General features: G+C 47.6%; 1 protein-coding gene across 1 annotated transcript; it reads right to left on the bottom strand.

Moving 5' to 3' along the window:
• Positions 1-2,012: 2,012 nt before the first annotated feature.
• Positions 2,013-18,081, bottom strand: LOC308676761 (ADP-ribosylhydrolase ARH1-like). Its single transcript, XM_081342782.1, has 8 exons — positions 17,968-18,081; positions 15,181-15,410; positions 14,174-14,272; positions 13,583-13,688; positions 13,401-13,480; positions 11,345-11,528; positions 3,128-3,342; positions 2,013-2,206 (listed from the first exon to the last, which is right to left on the bottom strand). The coding sequence occupies exons 1-8, from the start codon at positions 17,976-17,978 to the stop codon at positions 2,043-2,045; spliced, it is 1,089 nt and encodes a 362-aa protein (XP_081198908.1). The 5' UTR covers positions 17,979-18,081; the 3' UTR covers positions 2,013-2,042.
• Between the last annotated feature and the right edge of the window lie 686 nt (positions 18,082-18,767).

The following is an 18,767-nucleotide window of genomic DNA, read 5'->3' as shown; positions in this document are numbered from 1 at the left end:
TAAGTGGGAAGTGGCAGGAGTCCTAGGTAAGGAGCATAGGAATGAGGCACTGGAAGGACTGGTGAAGGCCGCATGTGAGTTGGGGGAAGTCAGGGCAGTGCTTGGGAGGCCTGATGTCGGCTGCACATAAGCACAGGAAAGCCAAAGGATGGATGCTGCCATGAGGTGCAAAAGCAGGCAGGCCAGGGAGACTTAGCAGAGTGATTTGCAACCTGCCCTGCTGACTTCAAGGTTGACTTTGCTTGTGGGAAGCTGAGGGGAAAGGTCACACATGGCAATCACCTGACCACAAGACGCTGCAACTGTTTAAGTGCAAGCCAGTTGTTAAGCACTCCAATAGCAAATCACAGAACGGTGAGGTTGCAGCAAGGGACCAGAACTCTGAGGACTGGTCCTAAGTAGCATTCTTTCAGCACCATTGCAATGTTGGTTGCTCAACATGTGATTGGTAAGCAAGGACTACCTGCATAAGAATCTGGTATTACAACCACTGCTGGGAAAAACTGCAGCCTAGGACATAGTCAGAAACTCATCACTGTAAGAAACAAGGCTGCTTTGACAAAAGAACCTAACCTTTGTCTGAATAAAAAAGGTGCATAATCCTATTAATTATTTGTTGTTGTTAGCTGCAAAGTCGTATCTGACCCATCGCGATCCCATGGACAACGTTCCTCCAGGCCTTCCTGTCCTCTACCATCTTCTGGAGTCCATTTAAGCTCACACCTGCTGCTTCAGTGACTCCACCCAGCCACCTCATTCTCTGTTCTTCCATTCTTCTCTTGCCCTCAACCTTTCCCAGCATTAGGCTCTTCTCCAGTGAGTCCTTCCTTCTCATTAGGTGGCCAAAGTATTTTGAGTTTCAGCTTCAGAATCTGGCCTTCTAAAGAGCAGTCAGGGTTGATCTCCTCTAGGACTGACCGGTTTGATCGCCTTGCAGTCCAAGGGACTCGCAGGAGTCTTCTCCAGCACCATAATTCAAAGACCTCAATTCTTTGGCGCTCAGCCTTTCTTATGGTCCAACTTTCACAGGCATAGATCGCAACTGGGAAAACCATGGCCTTGACTATACGCACTTTTGTTGGCAGGGTGATATCTCTGCTTTTTAGTGTGCTGTCTAGATTTGCCATGGCTTTCCTCCCAAGGAGCATCTTTTAATTTCTTGGCTGCAGCTCTCATCTGCAGTGATCTTGGAGCCCAGGAATACAAAATCTGTCACTACCTCCATTTCTTCCCCATCTATTTGCCAGGAATTGAGAGGGCTGGATGCCATGATCTTGGTTTTCTTAATGTTATTAATTTAGTGGCCCTTTTTCTGTCCATGGCTGAATGACACATTCATACTTGGATCTCCTGCACAAGTGAGGGTTTTTGCACAAAGTCTGTGCTTTTGCATCACATTACATTCATGTAATCATGTATTTATCCTGCATTTCAGACAAATACTGCCTCCATCATTTCAGCAGGAAACCAGCTCAATCTTCTATGAACAGTGATTTATCTTGCATGGAGGGACTCTGTGATTCTTCCACCACTGATGAGAATTTAAGCCTAGGAATTATTTTTGCACCCAGTCACTCAGCTTAGCTATAGAATATGTGAAATAATAGAGCTGCTTCCAGAAATATATAATGCACAATCCTCTGTGAAATCACAATGCCCTTGCTTATTAAATAGATAATCTCTCAAGTCAAAGGAAAAAGTTGACTTACAGGACAGGTCAAAGGAGTCCAAATGGCAGCTACAACCTTGTGGTCGAAACTCCACCCCAAAAGGGTGGGACTTCAATCACATGGCTCTGATTCTTGAGGGTTTTTTTAATCACTTCCCTGGGGACACTTCTACGCAGGATCTTGGGAATCTGCATCTTAAAGGACTCCTCTACACAGGAACTTAGGATTCTGCCACAGATCCCTCCTCCAGCCCACAAAACTGAGGGAGAATACAACTTCAATTTATTTTGAAAGCATCAGTTTTCAATCTATTGCAAGTTTTCAACTTATGCCTTCCCAGGAATTGAGGATGTTATCCATGGGAATGGCTTCTCAAATAGACCCCTGCTCCCAAGCCAGGCGATGGAGAGAGTCGGCCCCAGAGACCATCCTGTCTCGATATTCCAGTTCCATGTGATTTCCAGATGGGATATCTCGGATACCATACATAAGGCCCCAGCAGCAAGCCGCGATGACCCCTGTGGAGTCACTGTCTCCTGGAGGACAAGAGCAACATACAGGAAAAAAAAGATTTATGAGTGGCTGCAATGACTCCCCAGATGCCTCTCCAGATGCCAGTTTGGAGAAAGATGAGCCAGCAGCCAAGAGCTATGAGCCAGGAGTGGAAAGGCTGAGCACAGGAAAACAACTGGCTGAGCAGCTGGCTGAGGTAGAGACAGGAGAGACACAGCTGCAGCTGGGAAGCCCAGAGGTTTGAGGTGCAATTGGTTGGTGGAGATGAAGAAGAACTACCTTCTCTTCCAGATCCAAGAGCACGCAGAGCTGAGAGGAGGCAGGCACAAAGAAGGTCAGCTAGGTTACTCATGAGGAGGCAGCCTCGCCCCTCTTAATGAGCAGCACCAGCAAGCAGTTATTCAGCTCAGTAAGGGGAGTGGAATGATGATCAGAACAATGTGTCCATTTCCTTGCTGGGTGTTCTTGCCTTTGCGCTTGCCCTGTGGATTTGCCTTTGCTTTGCCTTTGCCTTGGGGACTTGCCTTTTCCTGTGGACTTGCGTTGTCTTGTGGATTTGCCTTTGCCTTAGAGCAGGGGTAGGCAACCTCGGCTCTTTTATGACTCATGGACGTCAACTCCCAGAATTCCTGAGTCAGCTATGCTGACTCAGGAATTCTGGGAGTTGAAGTCCATGAGTCATAAAAGAGCCGAGGTTGCCTACCCCTGCCTTAGAAGCTTGCTTTTTGCCTAGTGGACTGGACTTGCCTTTGCCTTGAGGATTAGGGTTGACTTCTTGAGAGTAGCCTGTGGAACTCATTGGGACTGAGCTGGTGCTGGCACAAGGGAATGCTAATTCAGGCTTGGAAACTGTAATAAAGACTCCTAACATCTGCGATGTGTGTGTGAGCACAGTGTCAGCTAGTTTTAGGATCAAGCATTTTACAAGGAAGATAGTCACTCACCACCATGGAACATGGACCATCCGCAGAGCTGCTCCCAGCTGCTCCCAGCGCCCAGGAGGGCATCGTAGGCAATCATGGGGGCATCGTGACCACTCCGCCCAGCCCACCCATCCAGGCTGAAGGTTTTGTAGATGACATCCCGCTCGGCAGGACCGTAGGCAGGAGGAAATCGAACTGGGCCCCGACCATCGCTGAGACCTCGTTCTGAGAGGTACCTAAATGTGGGATGTTTTAGTTACATTTATGTATTCTAGTTAAATGGCTGTCCAGCTCACAAATAGGGATTCTGGGAGGATGGCATAGGGCTAAAAAACCAAGTAAACAAAAGGAAAACCCCCAGCACCATATAGAATGAACAGCAAATATAATCCGATCCTCCCAAAAGTGTTTTTTTCAAAAGGCAACCGGACTTTGTTTTTTCCTTGACAATATTTTGCTTCTCATCCAAGAAGCTTCTGCTCCTATTTAACATCAGCTTGTAGTTGCTGGGTAAGGTTATCTGAAACATCTTCAAGCAAAAAACAAAGTCCACTTGCCTTTTGAAAAAACACTTTTGGACAACCATGACCTGGATAACTGAGAATCTCCATAGACATAATCCTCAAATCATTCCCAGGTAGACTCTTTTAACCTCTGGTTAAAACAGATGTGGAAAGGCTAACAGGTTCAGAGACATCTGGATTTTGGGGAGGAATATATGCTGTTCCACAGAGAAGGTGTTGTTGGGACAGAGAAGGGACAGTCCCTGGGGCCCATTTAATGACTTTGTTTCCTTGAAGGACACATACCCACCTTGCTGGACCTCATGGGCAGAGAAAACTGCAGACAGGGCTTAGAAAGGATTTGTAATTGTTAACCAGCACTTTGAATTGTACCTGAAAGCTTATAGGAAGCTAGTGAAGCTTGTGGTGATATATGGGCTTACTATAATGCATTGGTAACTTCCCACGCCATCATATTCTGGTCTAATAGTTGCTCCTAGATGGTCTTATTTATTTATATACTGTTAGATGTTTTGTGCCAGCTATGGCAGTTCCCCAAAAAGGTCACCAGATGGGAGCAAAGAGGCTTCTTTGCTTCCACTGATGAGCCAAGGGTCTCAGACCCAACAGCCCCATTGGCGAGAGAGTTTTATGGTCAGGGAGGGACCAAGACCCCCCATAAATACCTCTGCACGAGGGGCTGCTCTTTGTTCTAGTTCTAATTCTGCTTCTGCTTCTACTCCTAGTTCTTCTTCTGTTTTAGTTATGTAATGCTAGCTTGTTTTCTTTTCTTTTATTTCTCTCTCACATGCAGGCATGAATGCTTTCATGCCAAGTATTTCTTTCTCTTTGATCTATCATTGAATAAAGCTAATATGATTGCATCTCTGCGTGATGCTTTTACTTGGAAGCACCTTTAACGATCCATCGTCCTCGTGAGATCACCTCTCAAGCTGGAAGCAAGAGGATGGTTTAAAGGAATGCTTACAAGATGTCTGGGGAATCCAGCACAAATTCATTTATAACAGATGGTAGGAAATCTCCGGTCGTGACCAGGAGTCATCGATCTAAGACGGCATCCCTGCCTACAGTGAAGCCTTCAGCCCCTGAAGCAATCTCCGCTGCAGGTGAGAGCACAGATGACTTCCATCCCGTCAGAGGATCCAGCAGAACGTCTAGGACCCCTTCCCATGCATCTTTACAACTGAACGCCCCAGAGAGAAGCATGGAAGACTTGCAGACTGCCCAAGACTGCTCAGATGCTGCAGAGACGGACCTGGCTGAAGCCAAACGCCGCGTGAGTAAGCTGACTGCACAAGAACGTGAAGAGCTGCTTGTAAAGATCTTTGCAATGCAGGGGAGGGGGAAGGCAGCCCAGGAAACCGCGCAGGAAGCCTCCGAACACGTGGTGAGTCTTTCCCTAGCGACCACGAGGCCTCCAAATATGGCGCCCGCCACCCTTAGTGACCCCGGGACCCCAGGGCTTTTGGCGCGAACCCCCCCGCCCAGCTGTGAGCTACAGCTTCCTGGGGCAAGCGGAAACAAGATGGCTCCGCCCAGAGCGCCCACATGGCCCGGCACAGGAAACAAGATGGCGGCCCCCAGTAACCCCGCATGGTCTAACAAAGACAAACCTCAACTAAGCCTGGATGGCCAGCAATCCCTGGCATCCAGCCGAAATAGCATGCAATCCCTGGCATCCGGCCAAAGCAGCATGCAATCTCCTGGGTCCTCCCCCCCACAAAGCCTAAAGTCCTATGATGGCGATGAGGTCTGTCCAGCCGAGACTCATACAAATGCTGCAACAATTCAAGCAGCCATCCAGCTCCTAACTGCTGCCCTGGGGCCCAAAAAGATGTTGGGGGTAGCCACCCCCCCTCCAAGGCCTCCCACCCTCTCCCCAGGGCCGAACTGCCGGGAGGGGTCCAGCCTGGAGCCTCCCCCTCCCAACAATCAACCCCCGCGGCCTCCCACCTTCTCTTCAGGTCTTCAGGACCAGCGATGGGCTTCTCAAGGCAAAATAGGCAATCCTGGAAATCCAGTGCCCAGGGGATCTCAGGAGGAATCATTGCAGCATGTGGCAGGGAACCAAATGCCGGCTGGCAAATCTGGGCTCCGCCCCCCCAATGCCTCACAGGAAGATGGGAAAAATCCTGAACAATGCCCTCCCTCGGATCACGTGGTTTCCGGCCACGCCCATCTGGAGTTACTAAATAATCAACAAGAAAAAATTCCCTCCTTGACCACTAGAGGGATACCTTTACCATTTATGTCAATGGACACTTCTGACATGTATCAAAAAGGAACTGAAAAGGACTTTTCCACATCTACTAATCTTCCAAACAACTTTAAAAAACTACAACTTGGGGGGGAGAATTACGACAGTTGGAATAGAGACGTCCAGGTGTGTCTCTTAAAGAATGGGACTCTAGAGATGGTAATGAAAACACCTTCTTTACCCTGGGGACCCCGAGAAGAATGGATGCACCGCCAGGCATTCACTACCCTGCTGGACTCATTGGATGGCAACTTGTACTCCAGCATTCCAGATGGACTCAAAGCTGGTGAGCTTTGGCAGTTATTACGCAATTTATTCCACAGCGATACCCTTGGTTCACTCACCCGACTCACATCTGAGCTTTACAACACCAAACTGAGGTTTGGTGCTAGTATGCCTGAACATCTTACAAAATTAACGGCACTCAGAGCAGAACTGATACCCAGAAACTTCCCAGTGACTGATACGAACATGGTCGCTATCATTCTGGCTTCCCTAGACAGGAGTTGGAGCAATTTCATTGTTTCACTGGAAGGGACCAGGAGGGAAGACCTAAATCTGTCCTACCTCACAGGAAGACTCATCGAGGAAGATAGGAGGAGAAGAAATGCAGGAGAATACGCCAGAGTCACCACTCAGCAAGTCAGAAGGGGGCGCCACAACTCAGAGCAAATTAATGCTCTACTTAAGTGTTTCATCTGTGGCTCTGAGGAGCACCTCAAGAAAGACTGCCCCCATCAACAACAAGCCCCTAAACGTGGTCCCAATCAAGTAAGGGGCAAAGGGCAAGAAAGGGGGCATGGCAGGGGCAAAGGAAATATCAAGGGAAATTTTCTGCATACTTGTTCCCTCACCCCCACAACAAAGGCTGATAGCTCCACTGACTTATGGTTACTGGACTCTGGAGCTTCTTCTCACATTACTAATATGAGTCAAGGTTTTAAAAGGTTAAAGAAAATTAACTCATCTGTCAAAGTGGCAAATGGTGATACAGCTTTAGTTGTTGGGGAGGGGTTTGTTTCTGTACCTGGACTTGGAAAAGTTGAAGGTGTTTTGCATGCTCCCTCCATTGCCAACAACCTATTACGCATTACCAAATTATGTGACGATGACAAAGTGGAAGTCTTATTTCGCAAAGGGGGAGGTCATGTCACCCGGGACCAGAGGGTCATTGGAAATATTGCCATCATAAATGGCTTACCATATTTTTCTCCCAAGCCACCACAGCCTGCCCCAAGGCTTTCCAAGGGCAGTGTGGGCAAGGAACCTGAATCTCAGCAGGCACCTACAGCACCACTCAAAGCAACTAGAGCCAAGAGGGTGTCAGTGGGGAAGCCGCTCCATGATAAGTGTGCCCACTTATTACACAGAAGATTAGGTCATGCGAGCTTCCCTGTAGTTAAAAAGATGGGAGAATTTGCTGAGGGAGTCCAGCTCAAGGACTGTGACGTGTTTCTGGACTGTGCCATTTGCAAGAAAACAAAGAGGAAGACTGCCCCTATCCCAAAGGTGTCATTACGTAAGACTCAGTACCCGTACCAACTAGTACATGTTGATCTGGTTGGGCCTTTCACACCATCCCTAGGAAAGAAAAAGTATTTTCTCACTGCCGTTGATGATTTTTCACGATACGGCCACATGTATACCCTCACAGAAAAATCTGAAGCCTTTGACGCCATAAAGTCACTGTACAACTTTATAGAGACCCAGTATAAGACCAAGATCGCACAATTGCAGAGCGATCGCGGGGCTGAGTTCATGTCCCAAAAGTTCCAGGACTGGGTAAGGCGTAAGGGCATCCGCCATTTTCTTACTGCACCATTCACCCCCGCTCAGAATGGAGTAGCTGAGAAAAGAAATGGAATCCTGCAAACCATGATGCGTAGTCTGATTGCAGACGCTAAAGTCCCAGAATCATACTGGGGGGAAGCAATCCACTACGCCAATTACACCTTAAACCGCACCTGGAACAGTGTTGTGAACCAGACCCCATATTTCCTGGTTCACGGTAGGAAACCAAATCTGGCACATTTGCGTGTGTTTGGTTCCTACGCATGGGTGCACATCCCCAAGCAGCTGTGGAAGAAGGGGAGATCTGTTTCCCAGAGACTAAGGTTCTTGGGCTATGCTCCTGGCTCCAAGGCCTATCGTTTCCTGGGAGAAGGGGGCAGGCCTGTGACTTCCCAATCTGCCTCTTTCGAAGAGGACTCCAATTGGACTCAGATCCACTCAAATGATCTGAGCCCATATGCCAACCGACCCAGCAAGGACACACCGACCACGACATCACCAGAGGCGACCACGTACCCTGCCACCGACGAAAGTGAGGAACAAGACGAAGATGCGTCCAGTCCCATGGAGGAAGACACGCCGTCTTCACCCCCAGCGACGCCTCAGAGACCCACGGAAGAAAAGAGCGGTGAGTGGCAGAAGGTAAGGAGGTCAAAGCGGTCCAACAAAGGGGTCCCGCCAAAGAGAATTGACATTGGCCACATCGCGTCTGTCAACAGCATTGTGGTCACCCCAAAATCCTTCTCTGACATCCAGGAGCTGCCCATCGAAGAGCAGGAGAAATGGCAGCTCGCAATGGAGAAGGAGATGCAGAGCTTAAAGAAACTCAAAGTCTTCACCCCCCAGCAACCACCAAAGGAGAGGAAAGTCATTGGCACAAGGTGGGTTTACAAAGCCAAACCACTTGCCAATGGCCTCTACCTATATAAGGCCCGTTTGGTAGCCCAGGGCTTCGCTCAGCGCTATATGGAAGACTACGCCGAGACGTACTCTCCAACCGTCCGCGCAGAGAGCGTCAAGGCCGCCCTCGTGACTGCAGCCGCTCTGGGAGAAGTCGTCTTCCAATTCGACATCCAGACGGCTTACCTCCACGCCAACTTGGACCGGCAGATCTACGTGAGGGCTCCTCCTGGCTACCAGCAAGAAGGGGAAAATACATGGTTGCTCCACAAAGGGTTATATGGCCTCAAGCAGTCAGGGAAATTATGGTATGACTGTCTTAGAAAGAGTTTAGAACGAGTTGGTTTCACCGCATCTCATGCAGATGAATGTGTCTTCACACGCAATTCCAATGGTACCACAGAACGGGTGTTAGTTTATGTGGACGACCTATTATATGTAGGGCCTGACAAGGAAGGGTGTGATGAATTTGCCAAGGCCCTGGAAGAAAAGTTTACTCTGAAGTCTTTGGGGCGGGTTGACAAGTACTTGGGTGTGCATATTTTGGCCACTAAGGGGGGGGTTCGCTCTATCTCAAAAAGAAAAGATAGAGGAATTACTGGCCAAATGCAAAATGACAGAATCTAATCCTACGCATAGCCCAATGCAAAGCGACTTTTACAACCACACCCATAAGGACGGTCCTGAGTTCACAGATAACACGCTTTACAGATCTGTGATTGGCTCCTTGCTATACATCAGCAATTGGAGCAGACCTGACATAGCTTTAGCTGTGAATCTATTGTCCAGGCACGTGGAACACCCAAAGGAATTCCACTGGACTGCTGTTAAAAGGGTGCTTAGATACCTTAAGGGCACAGCTGATGCTCTCCTAATGCTAGAACCAGAGAAGGGGAAGACGGCCCAGCTCTCCGCTTACTCAGACGCAGACTGGGCTGGCGACACCAAAAGTAGACGGAGCACTTCTGGTTTCCTCATATTGCTAAATGGCTGTCCAATACATTGGCATGTTAGACAGCAAAAATTTATTTCTTGCTCCACGGCCGAGGCTGAATATGCCAGCCTGTCAGACACGGCCAATGATTTGACTTGGTTCAATGAGCTGATAACAAGCATCTGGGCATCTCCTCCTCTGCCCATCCAAATTCTAGAGGACAACACGGCCGCAATTGCAATCTCGGGCGCTTATGCAGTAGGATCTAGGTCTCGGCACATAGACATACGCTATAAAAATGTCAGGCAGCTTACCAAAAAGGGTTTCATTCATGTTGAGCACTGTAACACAACTGACCAGATAGCTGATCTGTTCACCAAACCTGTTCCCATTGACCGGCACAACCTTCTGTGTAAGCGTTTGTGTTTGGCCTTCTGAATGTTTTTATGCATGTCTATGACACCTGCTCGCCCCTCACACACATTCACTGGTCCCTGTCATTGGCTGGCAAGAAGGGGAATTGTTAGATGTTTTGTGCCAGCTATGGCAGTTCCCCAAAAAGGTCACCAGATGGGAGCAAAGAGGCTTCTTTGCTTCCACTGATGAGCCAAGGGTCTCAGACCCGACAGCCCCATTGGCGAGAGAGTTTTATGGTCAGGGAGGGACCAAGACCCCCCATAAATACCTCTGCACGAGGGGCTGCTCTTTGTTCTAGTTCTAATTCTGTTTCTGCTTCTACTCCTAGTTCTTCTTCTGTTTTAGTTATGTAATGCTAGCTTGTTTTCTTTTATTTTATTTCTCTCTCACATGCAGGCATGAATGCTTTCATGCCAAGTATTTCTTTCTCTTTGATCTATCATTGAATAAAGCTAATATGATTGCATCTCTGCGTGATGCTTTTACTTGGAAGCACCTTTAACGATCCATCGTCCTCGTGAGATCACCTCTCATATACTGTCTTTATTAGTTTTATAAATAACTCACAGTAGTGAACACACAATGTTTCACCTGCTTGGCTCAGGGTAAAGACGTTAATGTGTTATTATTAACACACTCATCAACTTTGACCCTTTGCTGGTAGATAACCTTACCCAGCAACTACAAGCTGATGTTAAATAGGAGCAGAAGGAACATAAGAATCCTGAGAAACCTTGCAAATCAGGAAACTAGATGAGATTTCTCCCACCCTGAGCACCAGGTAGAATAGCCCCAGAGAATCCCTCAAATTGGGAAAGTAGATCCTGAAAAAAATTGTTCTTCAAATTGCATCTCTCCCTCTCCCTCTCTCTCTTTCACCTATTTCTCTCACATCTCTCTCTCTCTATCATCTATCACCGTGGTGGCGAACCTATGGCATGTGCGCCACAGGTGCCATGCAGAACCCTCTCTGTGGCCACACACGCCGTCGCCCCAGTCCTAGGCCTTCAGCTGGGTTTTATAAAACCTTTTCGCTGTAGGCCTCCGCCACCGTGTGCAAAAAACAAAGGTTCAACCAGTCAATCAATTTCAAGTTCTCGCAGGAAAAATAAAGATCTCGCAAAGTTGGAATTGATTGATTGAACCTCTTAGTCCCACCCAGTCTGCCGTTACCACCGCAGCCACGCCCACCCAATGTGCCATGCCCACCCAATGGGCCACATCCAGCCAATGGGCCACGCCCACCCGACGATACATAAGTGGGTTTTGGGTTGCAGTTTGGGCACTCGGTCTCTAAAAGGTTCGCCATCACTGATCTATCACATTTCTGAACTGCCTATCTCCGCTTCTATTGTTTCCAGCTGTAATCAAGAGCCCTGCATTCCTTGTTCCCTTCTCTTGTCCCAACTACTTACCATTCCCACTTCTCTTGGAAATAGGTGCAAGCTGCTATATTGGCTTCAGTCTCAACCCCAGTAGCCTGGATGTACTCCAGGGCAAGGGGCAAAGTCTTCAGCAACCCAGATCCCCAGAGCTGAAGGGGCAGTCCCTGGACAGCATAAGCAGTGAAGAGGGCCGAAGCCAGAGATCCCAGATAGCCTACATGGAGGAAGTAGAGAAAGGATGAGTCTTTCAAGACTCTATAGTCCCCCCCACTTTTTTTTTCCTTCTCAGTCTTTCTACAAATTAAATTTGACTCAATTACTGAAATTTACCCCAAGCTTCCAAAGGTAAGGCCTGTATAACAACTTTATTCAGTCAGTGACCAGCCAAGCATGCAACACAAAATCAAAATCAAATGGGTGAGATAAAAGTATGAAGATAACAAGAGTCTCTATAATAAAAGGGTAAACATAAATTATTATGACTATGTGCTATCAAATTGTTTTCTGCTTCTAGTGACCACATGGATAAGAGCATGTTGGCTTTGACAATGGTCATGTTGTGATGTTTCACAAAAATTCCTAGCACCAAAACATTAAGGAGAGAAAAGGAAACAGACAATATAGCTAAGCTCATCCCCAAAGGATTTTCATAGGACAAGAAATTTCATAGAAATTATTGATCAGAAGGTCGGCAGTTTGGCGGGTCGAATCCTGAGTGCCGCGTAACAGAGTGAGCGCCTGTTCCTCGTCCCAGCTTCTGCCAACCTAGCAGTTCGAAAGCACGTAAAAATGCAAGTAGAAAAATAGGGACCACTACGGTGGGAAGGTAACAGCGTTCTGTGCGCCTTTGGCATCTAGTCATGCCGGCCACATGACCACGGAGACGTCCTCGGACAAGCGCTGGCTCTTCGGCTTTGAAACGGAGATGAGCACCGGCCCCTAGAGTCGGAAACGACTAGCACGCATGTGCGGGGGAACCTTTACCTTTACTTTATCTCTATGCTGGTATGTTAGTGCAAGTGTACATCTAAAATATTACAATCTATGAAGTAAACTATATATTGCCTAAAACAAGAAAACTAAGATATAATAAAGCTGAATTGATAATTCTGGTCTGTGACTGTTAACAAAAACTGATTGATTGAAAGCTGAATTGATGAATAAAAGAGAAGCACTTATTCCTGAGACCAATTATGCCTTATTTTCATCGTGGCAACACAGAGTTTGGCTACTGCACAAGAGAAGAAGGGTTTTGAATCTCTAAAAGATGATTCACATAGAAATTGTCTGGTCTTCCTAGGACTTTACATATTAGCAGCAGGTTCAAACAGAATTTTTCTAGTAAAAATTTTGGGGAAAGAGATTTAGCCGTATTTATTTTAGAAATCCCATTCAGATTACATCAAGGAAGATAGATAGGGCAAATATATGAAAAGGTAAAGGTTCCCCCGCACATGCGTGCTAGTCGTTTCCAACTCTAGGGGCCGGTGCTCATCTCCGTTTCAAAGCCGAAGAGCCAGCACTTGTCCGAGGATGTCTCCGTGGTCATGTGGCCGGCATGACTAGATGCCAAAGGCGCACGGAACGCTGTTAGCTTCCCACCGTAGTGGACCCTATTTTTCTACTTGCATTTTTACGTGCTTTCAAACTGCTAGGTTGGCAGAAGCTGGGACGAGTAACAGGCGCTCACTCTGCTACGCGGCACTCGGGATTCGACCTGCCAAACTGCCAACCTTCTGATCGAAAAGCTCAGCGTCCTAACCCACTGAGCCACCGCATCCCTTCTAGGGCAAATATATACTGTACAGTAATTGTGATGTCATCAATCTAATAACAACCACTCGTGTTTAGCGACCCCAAATCTCAGAAAACTCCAACAACACATTAAAAAAGCCAATTTTACTGCTTCAGACTCTGTCATCACATCCTGTTCAACCTGTATCACTACTGAAGGCCCAGCCCCAGGACAATTTTTCTGTACTGTAGAAAAGCTACCCAACATAAGCATAATGTTTTTTTTTCTCTCCCATTCCTTAAGCCTCAAGATCAGTCAGTCATACAAAAATGACTCCATATATCCCTTTACCTGTGGGGTGGTGATGTGTCATTCTTCCACTTTCTATGCTGACTTGGATCAAGGTGTTGAGATCAGAGGGGTGAGGATACCTTGGAAGAGAGATTGGTTGGGAATCAGGATGATCTGGTGTTGACCTTTGATCATTCTGCTGTTCCTGCTTTGCCCTTATTTCCTTCCCCATCATGTATTACCTAAGCCCAATGCACATGGATCTCATAGCTGCACCACAACCGGTTGCGTTAGGATTGAAGGGAATGCGATATCCATCTGGCTCCCCTGGACGTAACTGAGATGTTCCTAGAAGCAGGTGGGGAAAAAAATAATAGCACATTGAAATGTTTACTGGCCAAATGACCTTGGATTTTTGGTTAGACATCCTTTGTCCTGGACGTTGTATTTGTTTACAGAACAAAACAATAAGGTTTGTGATCTAAAATGGAAGATTTGCGTATAGCTAAAGAAACTTGATTATTTTTTAACTGTTTTTTTTCCTTCCTGAAACTGAAAGTAAACAACATACAGCAAAATCTTTTTTCTTCTTTGATTATGGAAGCCTCTTACGGCTTTTTGTATATTTTTTTTAAAAAAAATGAATGTGTGATTTATGGTTTGGATCAGGGATCCCCAACCCACAGGGCACGGACCAGCATTGGGCCGTGGCCTGCCAGGAACCAACTGGGCTGCAGAAGCAAGCGAAGCCCCATCCACACATGCAAGGGATCCAGGCAGTGCAAAAAACCATGCCCCCCCAATGCAGAAAAACTGCCCCAATGGAGTGTTACCCAGAATACTGGTGGGCCCAGGTTTTCTCCCCTCCATATCTTTCATAGCCTCTACGTAGCATCTTGCCAGCTCCTGGAACAAGGCCTCTCCGGTCTTCCCTATGCAAAAAAGATGGGAAACACAAGCGAACAATTTTTATTTTTAAATTTGAGACTAGAATTTACTTTGCTCTTGTCCTTCTGCTCTGCATAGGGCTTCTGTTGATGCAGTTTATCACCAATCAAAACTTCTATATTTATTTTATTTATTTTATTAAATTTATGTGCCGCCCTTCTCTCTAAGGACTCAGGGCGGCGCACAACAATAAAAATTAAAAACATAAAATAGAAAATTTTAAAGAGTTAAACAATAAATACAATAATTATATGACAATTTAAAAACCAGTAAAAAGCCTAATTAAAAATCGTAGTCAGTCCAGGCCCGCTTGTTGGAACAACCACGTCTTCAGGTCACGGCGGAAGGACCAAAGGTCAGGGGTCGTCCGCAGCTCTGGGGGCAATTCATTCCAGAGGGTTGGCGCGCCCACAGAGAAGGCTCTCCCCCTGGGGGTTGCCAGCCGGCATTGCCTGGCCGACGGCACCCTGAGGCGGTCGACTCTGTGGGAGCGAACTGGGCGATGGGAGGTTGACAATGGCAGCAAGTGGTCTTGCAAGTACCCCGGGCCTAAGCCATATAGGGCTTTAAAGGTTATAACCAGCACCTTGAATCGCACCCGGAGGGCAACCGGAAGCCAATGCAGCTCACGCAGGAGTGGTGTAACATGGGAGTACTGAGATACTCCCATAAGCACCTGCGCGGCCGCATTCTGCACCAGTTGAAGCCTCCGGGTGCACTTCAAGGGCAGCCCCATGTAAAGAGCATTGCAGTAATCCAAACGAGAAGTGACGAGGGCGTGGGTAACCGTGCATAGGGCATCTCGGTCCAAAAAGGGGCGCAACTGGCGCACTAGGCGCACTATGCAGAGATCTGAAGGATCCCTTTTCCTTGTGGGCTTCCAACCACTCACCTGTGGCCAAGGCCTCAGCAGTCGCCAGGTGCAGCACAGTGTCATCACTGACTGGCCAATCAGGGAGGGCTACACGGATCTTGTCAAGTCCCCCCATTTCCTGGAGCTCTTGGTGGATCTGGGGCCCCGAAGTACAGTATTCCCAGCGCTGGTTGCGATATCCAAGGGCATCACCAGCTCCAGAAAGCACCATGGCTGCACGATAGGCTTCTTGGGAAGGAGCGCGGTAGCTACAGGGGGATGGTGGAAAGAAATATTACTCAAGGCAAGCACCCCCACACACACACACTGTAAAACTTTCCCATGCATGTGTTGCAAAATATCGGAACATGTTAAAAATATTCTTCTGAAATCTGCAACTTGTACTAATTCCCTAGGATCTATTTGCATATTAAGTGGCATATCAGATCCTGTTTCTCCAACTAAAACTGGCCAGTCCTTCGGAAGGTGCACATTTAGTGGAATTAATATTTTGAACCCAGTATGAAGCAAGATTGCACCAGGGTTAACCTGAAATTCGCATGGACAAAAATAAAAAGTATAATTTACATGAAAAGGATGCTGGGTTGTAATTTCAGTGGCCACTTCACCTGACTGTCATTTTATTAACAGTCACAGATCAGAGTAATAAAAATGGAAAAGTCGCTATACAAGTGAAAGTGTGCTATTTCTCTGAGGAGTTCAAGTAGTTCTTGACATACAACCACAACTGGGACCAGAATTTCTGTTGCTACTCAAGGCAGTAGTTAAATGAATTGCGTCCAATTTTATGATTTTTTTTACCATGGTTCAGTGAATCACTGCTGTTGTTATGTGAATCACAGGGCTGTTAAATGAATCCAGCTTCCGCCATTGACTTGCTTGGGAGAAGCTGGCTTGGAAGATCACAAATAGTGTTCACATGACCCCAGGGATGCTGCAACCATTGTGAATACATAGTAGTTGCCAAAAATCCAAATTTTGATCACGTAATTGCAGGAAAGTTGTAATTGCAAAGGCTGGTTGTAAGTCACTTTTTTCACTGCCACTGTAACTTTGAACAGTCGCTAAACAAATGGCTCTAAGTCAAGGGCTATCTGTAGTAACTTTCCAGGAAGAATCTAACTAACTAATGTTATGGTCGATCTCTGAAAGTTTCATAAAAACACCCTCTAAATCAGGGCTTTTTCAACCAGTGGTACAGGTACCACCTCTGGTACATTGGCACCTGGCAGTTGGTATGCGGCCATCCAAGAAAAGTGGTAGCAGGGGAGGGGAATGAGCTGAACTGGTGGCAGCACCGCACAAGCCTGAGCAAGAGATGGCTGGAGCTGCAGGGCTGTCAGGGCTCAGCAGAAGCGCCAGATCAGCACCAGGCTCCAGCTGGAGCTCGGTGCTGATCCCGGCGCTTCTCCAGAGCCCAGAAGAAGCGCCGATCAGCTGGAATGTTGCAGCATCTCCAGGGTCTTGTGATTTACATTCAGATGCTTGGCAACTGATTCATGTTTATGACGGTCACAGTGTCCCAGGGTCGTGTGAAGTGACCAAAACCTGCTGCAACCACCCAGCAGATAGGGGGAGGAATAAAAACCAAACTCCCCCCCACCCCACCCCCACTGCCAATCCTCAACAGAAATGCTCACAACAATGAGTGGGCGGGCAGGCAGGTGTCTTGCTCGGCTGTGGCTTGGGGGGCACTTTTTTCAGTGCCATTGTAACTTCAAACAGTCACTAAGCGAACTGTTGTAAGTTGAGGACTACCTGTACTTTATCACTTTTTTTCCTTTTTTTTTTGGTGATTACGTTTTTGACCCCTTGCTAGGCGACTGGTGGTACTCAGATGTTGCCATATCCTAAAAGTGGTACAGTGGGTGAAAAGGTTCAAAAGCCCTGGTCTAAAAACAAGGTCCTGTAACAGCAAAACCACATTGTGATACTTCTGCCCGAGGGGTGCAACCCATCAAACCATCAGCAGGCGAGCTCAATTTAAGGGAGACGTTAGAGCAGATATGTCAAACTCGCGACGTCACGTGACGTATCGGAACTTTTTCCCATTGCCGGCAATCGGATGGGTGCGGTTTCTCCTTGACGCTCCGGCCTGCGGGCCGGCAGTTTGACACCCCTGCTTTAGAGTAAACGTGAACAGCGTGGAGCTCAAAAGGAGCTCCCTTCGACTGATGTACAGCGCCACTTTCAAAGGCTTAAGCTGGCTATTATTGAGATGCCGCTGTATTACATCTATTACGGTAGCAAGCTCCCTAAGCAAGAAAGTTACTGCAAAGCACCCCCCCCCCCCCCGAAAAAGCTACAGTATTTGAAGCTAGTGCAGGGGTAGGCAACCTCGGCTCTTTTATTGACTCATGGACTTCAACTCCCAGAATTCCTGAGTCAGCTATGCTTTTATGACTGGTGGACTTCAACACCCAGAATTCCTGAGCCAGCTATGCTGACTCAGGAATTCTGGGAGTTGAAGTCCATGAGTCAATAAAAGAGCCGAGGTTGCCTACCCCTGAGCTAGTGGTATTGCTGCGGTCTGAGAGCCGCGATGTTAGCCGTGAGCGGATTCTCACGACCTTTCTCCTAATGCATCCGAAAGAAATGCGTTGCAAAAAAAAAAAAAAGAAACGGAAGCAGAGGAACCAAGTGAGAATGCTAAAAAAAAAGGGAGGACCGGGCAGACGACCTGCTCTTAAAGCAATTGCCCTCCGGATGACTAAGCAAGCCACGGGAATCAAGTCGATTTGCACGTTTATTGATTATTGATAGGCGAAGGAGAGGGCGGGGGAGGGGGTGCGAGAAACCGCTTACGAGCCTTCCATGACTGCGGAGAAGGCAGGGGGGAGGCGACCGCTCCGTCTTCGTCCGTCCGACTTTGGAAACAAAAAAAACAACAACCACTCGCCAGGCGCTACTTGTCCAGTGGGAGGACTTTAAAACGAAAGACTCTGCAAATCCGCTCCGTCTCCCCCCCCCGCCCGCAGCCGCGTTGGGCCTGGCCGCCCCTCCCCCCCCGCCCTCTGGGAGCAATGGGACGATCCGAAGTGGCAGCGGCTTGCTGAGATTGGAATGGAATGGAACAGAATAGCAGAGTTGGAAGGGACCTGGGAGGTCATCTAATCCAACCCCCTGCTCAGGCAGAAAACCCTATACCTCTTCAGACAAAGGGCTGTCCAGTCTCTTCTTAAAAACTTCCCGTGTTGGAGCATTCACAACTAACCCTAACCGTTTTGGTTGGTTGAGTTTTAAAGGATACTGCCTGCTCCTAGTCCAGGGGTAAGCAACCTTGGCTCTTTTATGACTGGTGGACTTCAACTCCCAGAATTCCTGAGCCAGCACAGCTGGCTCAGGAATTCTGGGTGTTGAAGTCCACCAGTCATAAAAGAGCCAAGGTTGCCTACCCCTGTCCTAGTCTATTCACTCTATTCTTAACATAGAGGTCCACTGGAAACAATACATTAGGCCAGGGGTCTTCAAACTCGGCCTTTTTATGACTCGTGGACTTCAACTCCCAGAATTCCTCAGTCAGGCATGCTGGCTGAGGAATTCTGGGAGTTGAAGTCCACGAGTCATAAAAGGGCCGAGTTTGAAGACCTCTGCATTAGGCCATC

This window comes from Vipera berus (genome assembly GCF_964194415.1).
Source record: "Vipera berus genome assembly, chromosome: W".
NCBI classification, from domain to species: domain Eukaryota; kingdom Metazoa; phylum Chordata; class Lepidosauria; order Squamata; family Viperidae; genus Vipera; species Vipera berus.
This window is presented reverse-complemented; position numbering and strand designations above follow the sequence as displayed.